Source organism: Limulus polyphemus, unplaced genomic scaffold, assembly GCF_000517525.1.
Source record: "Limulus polyphemus unplaced genomic scaffold, Limulus_polyphemus-2.1.2 Scaffold4125, whole genome shotgun sequence".
Classification (NCBI taxonomy): Eukaryota; Metazoa; Arthropoda; class Merostomata; order Xiphosura; family Limulidae; genus Limulus; species Limulus polyphemus.
The window spans coordinates 84,938-93,197 of NW_013669735.1; the positions used below are offsets into that span (position 1 = coordinate 84,938).

General features: G+C 32.0%; 2 protein-coding genes across 2 annotated transcripts in view; both read right to left on the bottom strand.

Annotated features, from left to right (window-relative positions):
- Nucleotides 1-5,368, bottom strand: part of LOC106470628 — a 14,947-nt gene extending 9,579 nt beyond the window's left edge. The window contains exons 1-6 of the mRNA XM_022399255.1: nt 5,220-5,368; nt 4,525-4,640; nt 3,127-3,243; nt 2,077-2,199; nt 1,347-1,549; nt 626-763 (exon numbers count right to left, since the gene is read on the bottom strand). Of these exons, the coding sequence (XP_022254963.1) occupies nt 626-763; nt 1,347-1,549; nt 2,077-2,199; nt 3,127-3,243; nt 4,525-4,640; nt 5,220-5,368 (846 nt within the window). The remainder of the gene's footprint in view (nt 1-625; nt 764-1,346; nt 1,550-2,076; nt 2,200-3,126; nt 3,244-4,524; nt 4,641-5,219) is intronic.
- A 775-nt stretch (nt 5,369-6,143) lies between these two features.
- LOC111088614 (kinesin-like protein KIF14) overlaps nt 6,144-8,260 on the bottom strand; it is a gene marked incomplete at its 5' end in the record, with an annotated part of 13,213 nt that continues 11,096 nt past the window's right edge. The window contains 2 exons of the mRNA XM_022399256.1: nt 6,144-6,290; nt 7,418-7,636. Of these exons, the coding sequence (XP_022254964.1) occupies nt 6,144-6,290; nt 7,418-7,636 (366 nt within the window). The remainder of the gene's footprint in view (nt 6,291-7,417; nt 7,637-8,260) is intronic.

Genomic DNA, 8,260 nt, shown 5'->3' on the forward strand with positions numbered 1-8,260 from the left:
GGTAAACAATTGTAATGATTAGAATACACAGATTCATCAGTTCGACACTCTACCAGTAAACAATTGTAATGATTAGAATACACAGATTCATCAGTTCGACACTCTCACGGTAAACAATTGTAATGATTAGAATACACAGATTCGTCAGTTCGACACTCTCACGGTAAACAATTGTAATGATTAGAATACACACCTTCATCAGTTCGACACTCTCATGGTAAACAATTGTAATGATTAGAATACACAGATTCATCAGATCGACACTCTAACGGTAAACAATTGTAATGATTAGAATACACAGATTCATCAGTTCGACACTCTCACGGTAAACAATATTTTCACCAGTAATGCCAATAACATTTTACGAGGTTAGTCCTAAATCCCTATACTAAGCTAATGATGCAAAATAACTATGACAAACATAATTATTATAAATTATACATTTTAACCAATACTTTTAGTAACACTAACATTAAAACAATAACTTATAAAACACATAAAAACTATTTTTTTTGTTTCATGTGTTAGCACTCATTTCCTCTCCTCAGTTATGTATTAGTTACATCTAATGAAGAAAGAATTTATTTTTAAAGATACACCAACACCAGATACAATATATACTTACCTCTAACAGAACAGTCCATGTTGGGTTGTCCTTTGCAAAAGCACAGACTTCCCCCAATACCGCTATTAGTCGTCCTATGCTGCGCTGTGCTTGAGAAACCCACTGCAAAATAAGGCCATCTACCTGTTTTTCAATACCCTGAAAGACATAAAATATACCAGCTACAGTCAACCAGGCAAGATAAAAAATATATTAATTGTATTCATTATTTTCAACTGGAAATGGCACCACATGCAATTTAAGATCTAAGCAGTCAAGTCGGAGACAGGATATACGCATCTCTAATTCATAGCTACAGATCGGGAGGATGTCGATCAGCCTGCTAGCATTTGGATATTCTCAACTGAATAAGAGTTTGACTGTCACTTATAATGCCCTTCACAGATTAAGTCTATTAATCATAAGTTGCGTAACTTGGACCTTCCAATCCACAGCCCGGCATGCTGATCAATATGTCATGCTTAACCCTATTTTACTTGAAAGTATTTAAGTTTGAACACCAGTAAAATGATATTGAAGGTTTTTGAAAGAAAAAAAAAGACCCTGGAAACAAATTGTGATACAAACATAGGCAGCAAAATTAGTAGTGGGTTTTATTATAAAACAGATATAATGCAACTTCTTGATGTACATTGTTCATACCAATGAAAACCATTATCTTGGATTTTTCTATATTTTTATGATAAAATCTGAAGTCTCTAAATCTTTTGGTGTGTATTACCTGAAGAATAAATGCCACGGCATTAGCAATCTTTGCCTGAGCTTCGTAGACTCGATGGGTGATACTGTCAAGGTATCTATCTTTGTACTGAGTAGAGGCTCTAGGTGTGGCATGGTTCTTGTGGCAGATAATGTAGCAAGTGACGCTGTTTACGAGACAATGAAGCATGGTGCTGACCCACTGTATGTTTTTTTGCATTGATTCTGTGAGAAATAAAGATAATTTGTTCAGAAACTACTGCAACAAAACATAGTAGAAAAATCTGTAACACACGAATAGCACAAAAGAAAGATTACGTTTTTTAAAGTCTCCACTAAATTAAGAAACAGCTGAAAACTGCAATAGTTGTTTGTCGGTGCAAAGCTACACAATGGGCTGTCTGTGCTCAAGAAAACAACAACAGAAGAATGATTGTGAAAATAAATTAATTTATATAAAACATTTATGATAGTGCAAATATTACATTGAATTCTTGGAAGTTATCATCATCACTGACAATAGTTTAAAACTGTCAACGTATACTTAAAAAATGAGATAAAAAAAGACAATTGATATAAAAAAGGTTAACAGTTTTTGTAATCATTGTATACTTAATAATGAGATAAAAAAGACAATTGATATAAAAATATATGAAATTTTACAGCTTAATGCAAGTATTTTTTATTCTTCCCTGAATGAACTTCATCGACTATCTCATAATCTTTCTTTACTTTAAAACAAATTTACTTACCATTATCTCTCAATAAAGCAGGTTGGTCAAAGGTTATTTCCAGCTGACCTAGGTCAGTAACTAGTTGGTGAGCAGCCAAGAGAACACGGTCAAGCAAAGTCCCTCCTCTTGTAGTGGTCACCCCTATGGATGTAACATGCATGCAGCATACAATTTAACATTTTTTAAAATTACTTATTCTTTAAAATCAAATCATGCAACTGTTATCCAAATTATTATTAACAACCAATATCATTAATGCTACATTAACAATTAAATTTAAATTATTTTTTGAAATCTCTTTCAACTAAAAAAAAAATTTAGAATGTAGAGTTGGAATTTTTCTTTCAAAACAAAGCATACAAAGATAACGAATACTAAATACATATTTAAAACAAAGCATACGAAGATAACGAATACCAAGTACATATACACAAACACACTTTCAAAACAAAGCATACAAAGATAACGAATACCAAATACATATACACAAACACACTTTCAAAACAAAGCATACGAAGATAACAAATACCAAATTCATATTCAAAACAAAGCATACAAAGATAACGAATACCAAATTCATATTCAAAACAAAGCATACAAAGATAACGAATACCAAATACATATACACAAACACACTTTCAAAACAAAGCATACAAAGATAACAAATACCAAATACAAACACACTTTCAAAACAAAGCAAACAAAGATAACGAATACCAAATTCATATTCAAAACAAAGCATACAAAGATAATGAATACCAAATACATATTTAAAATAAAGCATAAAATAACGAAAACGAAATACACATTCACAAACACACTTTCAAAACATAAGATAACAAATACTAAATACATATTTAAAACAAAGCATACAAAGATAATGAATACCAAATACATATAAAAAAACACACATTCAAAAAAAAGCATACGAAAAAACAAATACCAAATACATATTCGAAACACAGAACTAAAATAAAAATTAACAACCTTGTAGCTCTTCTGTGAACTTACAAAAATGATCATAAAAATATGAAACTCTTTCCACAAGGAACTGCTAACAATACGCACCAGAAAGTTGCTCAGCGAGCTGCGAAACCATAACCCTACAGTTTTCAGCAATCGATTGGGTTACTGCTGTTGACAGACCATGAGCAGAAATGTTTCCACTACTTCTTCGTTGCATTCCTTGATGTTGATTTAAATATAAAAACAAACAGCAAAATGAGGAAAAGTACTTTTATAAACATCCTGTTTTTTTCAAACTTTTTTCATTACCTTCCAACTTTGTGAACTTACAAAGTTTTATTTTCCTTTCGTAGTTATCTCAATAAACTATTTCAAAACTAATTGAGACTGTTCAGTTAAAGTTTAATAATATAAACAGTAAAAACATTTAATATTTTCAGGAAAAATTCATTATCCCAAAATGACTGTATACAATCTTACTTGATCCAAACGCTATAGCCATTTAATGATAATTTGAACCTGCTAAAGTTATTATTGTAGTTGGGTTCTTGTAATTTATTGCTTAAGTAGCGTGAGCCAGTATTTACTGTATATATATATACACTACAATAAATTTCAGTCACATTTTCTGCTAGTCCTTACCGATTATCTTGAGTATACGTTTAAATGTTATATTTTAAGAGACCCGAGTTTTATTGGAAACATCAAATTGATGTTTTTTTACACAAAAAAATCAAAATTTAAAAGTGCATTGCTTCCATAACAGATTTCTAAAAATTCTTCCAACTGAAAGTAACTTTCGGAATTTCCAAGCTGAGTGGTGTCTTGCACAATAAACGGACATGTCGGAAACACCGAGGGCTCGGGTGTAGACATCTCTAATTTTTAACAACTAACAGCCACTCAATAGTACCTGTCTTTGTCCCACTATTTAAACCAATTAATGACATTAACTGTTACTTTTACAATGCACACACACAGCTGAAAGATTAAAGCATGCTTCGTGAATCACACTTTCAATACGCAACCTGCAATATTAACCACTAGGATACAACCAGTCTTTTTATGGTACCTTAATAGGTTTATAGAATATGTGACTATAACCACTAGGATACAACCAGTCTTTTTATGGTACCTTAATAGGTTTATAAGATATGTGACTATAATCACTAGGATACAACCAGTCTTTTTATGGTACCTTAATAGGTTTATAAAATATGTGTATATACTTATACAAGGATAATTACCAATCTTGTTATCAGATTCTCTACATCTGGTAGTGTCACCACTGCTACTGGACTGGTATATACTTATACAACGATAATTACCAATCTTGTTATCAGATTCTCTACATCTGGTAGTGTCACCACTGCTACTGGACTGTATATACTTATACAACAATAAATACCAATCTTGTTATCAGATTCTCTACATCTGGTAGTGTCACCACTGCTACTGGACTGTATATACTTATACAAATATAATTACCAATCTACTTACCGGACTGTTTGTATCTGGGAGTGTCACCACCACTACTGGACTGTGAACTTAATGACAGCTGTTTCTTGAAACTCCCTTGCTGACTCAATCTTCGAACGTTGCGAACTACCTTGGACCTTTTACATTGAAAATATACCATTATATATAAAAAAGGCTGTATAGACATGAGTTTTGATCAAAAATGTTTCTTATTTGTTGAAAGAAAGTTCACTTGAAAGATAAGAACAGGACAGAGTGCTCTGTGATTTACAAAATTAACAATTTGTACACTGCACGAGTAGAAAAATTATACAATTGGAAATATGAAGATGTAATCAAGCTTTTGTTTCAATCAGAACATAATATAAATATTACTGACATTTGTAAATAAAAACCTCTAAAAATTACTTTTTCAGTTACCTAGCTAAAGAATCAAAAATAAAATTATGGTGTATTGTATTTATAAGATTTTTTTCCCAACAGAATAACAAGATTGTGAATACCATTACATATTAACAATAAAGCTTGCATTCACTCATTGTAAACTTAAGAAATTACAACTTTAAAGTACTTCAAAGAAAAGCATGTTCCACTTAACGTACAGATATCAGCAAAAAATATTTTAATAAACTACTAAGTAATTACTATTCAAAAGAGTCTGTAAAGACACATAAATTATGACCAATAAAGGACAGAAAAAAACAAGGTTAACATACACAGCTGGAGACTGCAATGGCATTACATCATCGCTCCTCTCCCAAACGTCGCTCACATCAAAAACATCCTCATTTTCAGAGTTTCCTTCTTCTTTACCCTGTACGTCAATGGTACCAATGAATTTAACTTCTACACATGAGTTATTCATAACTGCATGTTTTTCTCGTACTCGCTTTTTTTTTTAAATACAATTTACAATTAAATATGCATCTCCACGTTATTTCCAAAAATAAAAAAACAGAGTGGAAATGAAAATTAATGTCAGTGATAATTATATTTTATGACGTTAAAATATAGACAAGAGAAAATACAACGAATATTAAAAGTACAGTTAATAAGTTCTGAAATATTTCCCAAAGCCCTTCCCATGAAATTTCTATTTAGAAATAACCTTTTTCTGATATTCATAAGCTTTTGATTTGACCGTGTTAATATCAGACAAAAGCAATAATACAGACATCAGAAACTTAAAGAGATAGCAGAGGTATCTAGAATAATTATTTTCTACAATATATAAAGTAACTGCTGGATTTCATTGTTTATGTTATGATACTCATTCTTAAGTAAGTGGTAATTGGATATCGGGACTTGGAGTAGCCATATGGTTAATATGTTGGGACTTGCAATAGCCTAGCCGTATGGTTTATATTTTGGAGCTGCAGCTTGGAGGGTTTCGAAACTTGCTTTTGCTGAAAGAGATTCACAGTTGAGCTGAAGACATTATAAAAATGTGACTGGATCCTATTATTTGGTTCAAAGAGCTGGGTAAAACCCTCACTGTGACGAATGCTGCTGAATGCTGGTTTCCTTCCCCCTGGCTAATAGTAGTAAATTGGAGTTGGCTGTACCTAAATCCCAGGGATCTGTGAGCCAGCCATTTATCCCGTGTGTGTGTGTGTAAAGTTTAGTTCATGTTGATAATCCTACTTTGACAAATTTATTCCGTCTAAAATGTATATTTCAGCAAACTTCTCTGTGGACCAAAAGGTGACAATGTTGTGAGTGTAATCCAACACTTTTACTCCTTGTTCAAGTCCTTTATCTGTCATTAGATCGCACCTTCGGAATTCCTGAGATCAATCAAAGAAATCATGTTTTCACAGTGTATTTTTGTTTCTTATTACTAGAACCCTAACTGTACATGGCAATATGAAAGTATTCTAGTACTAAAAAATACAAAACCCTATAAACTAAACTCTTTTAAAAGCTCACATGTTATAATGTTTCATATCTAATTGATATTTTGAACCTTTGTATTCCTAACATCATGAAGTAATCTAGTATTGATATCATTAGTTCCAAGTACGTAAAGTTTTCAGCTTAGTTTAGGTGGAGTAGCAAGTTTAATTGTGCCAAATCTTTTAGGAGCTGCAAATGGTAGAATCTAAATAGAGTTGGGCAACATTCCAGTCTCTATGCTTAGACAGAGTCGGGCAACATTCTAGTCTCTACACTTAGATACAGTTGGGTAACATTCCAGTCTCTACACTTAGATAGAGTTGGGCAACATTCTAGTCTCTACACTTAGATAGAGTTGGGCAACATTCCAGTCTCTACACTTAGATAGAGTCAGGCAACATTCTAGTCTCTACACTTAGATACAGTTGGGTAACATTCCAGTCTCTACACTTAGATAGAGTTGGGCAACATTCCAATCTCTCCAATTAGACTTTCAACTGATGAAAGCCTCAGCAAAACAGAAATTAAAATGTTAAAGCTCACCTTGAACACAAACCGTCCTCACTCATATTAATTGGAATGAAAAAAAAAATCTATTCATTTTGATTAGAACAAGTTTTAAAATTTCACTATAACCCTGTAACATTCAGAATTACAAAATGGATTATAGTCACGTAACACATACATTGCCAAAAAATAGTTTCAAAAGGAAAACCTAATCCAGCACCATTTTCACTTCTTTTAGGTTAATTCCTAGGGTTACTTCCTTTAAGAATAAAGTTTTAATATGTAATTAAAAAATTTAAATGAAAACCTCTCTGAATAAATAGAGTTGTTTAAACATTTGTGAGCGTAAAACACTTAAATACACCAGTTGAAAATCTCTCTGTTATCACCTTATTCATTACAATTTTATGAAAGTAGCTTAACTAACAATAAAAGTTTGATTCAAAAGGCAATTTGTACGAAAACAAAATATTGCTTGACAAGTAAATCTCTCTCCGAGCTCTACACATACGAGAGTTTTGCCCAGATCTTTAGCCAGATGATTTGCTTCTTGGAGTTGGAGAGTTAGGGCATACAGTTCACAAGACTGGGATCTGTCACCATGGTAACTAGGAGTGGAATTATCCAGGTTTGTCTGTGCCACTTGTTTTTTTAAAGTGTCCAAATCCGTGAAAACATCAGAGTACAAATCTATCATCTCCTCCAACAGGTTGGACTTGAATGGTGAAATCTGAAGAAATGAGATATAATAATAAAATCCCTATTATTCATTAAAATCTACCTGAACTGGACAGTGTTCGATAGGTAAAACATTCTGACACCTTGTTCATGCTCTAAATGACAATACTTCTACATCATCTATCAATAACAATTTTAAAACATAATAAATGTTGTAAAAAAACCTTAAACTGTATGGAAACATTTATAAGTACAGTATTTTAACTAAAGTATATATATTGTAAAGTACTCAACAGTTAAATGTCCTGCTTGCCGGTTTAGGGTTCAGGTTTTGTAGATCAGAAAAAAGTCACTTAATCCTTTCTGCATTAAATTCAAAATTTAATTAAACCACTTTACTATCAATAAATGTCAATAAAACTAACATTATAATATATGTTATAATTTGAATTTTTATGTTATCTAAGCTTTAATTACTTTGTTTCAAAGGAAACCTTTCAAAAAAATACTTAAACTGCAGTTTCGTGTCATGTGATCCATGTGCTACGAAAAATCTCGCCTTTAGCAGCAGTTCACTTTTAGCCACATAAAATGGCAATGTACAGGAGTATGTAGTCCCTAAGTACATGTGTTTGACCTATATGATACGTGAGATCGTATGTAGTCCCTAAGTACA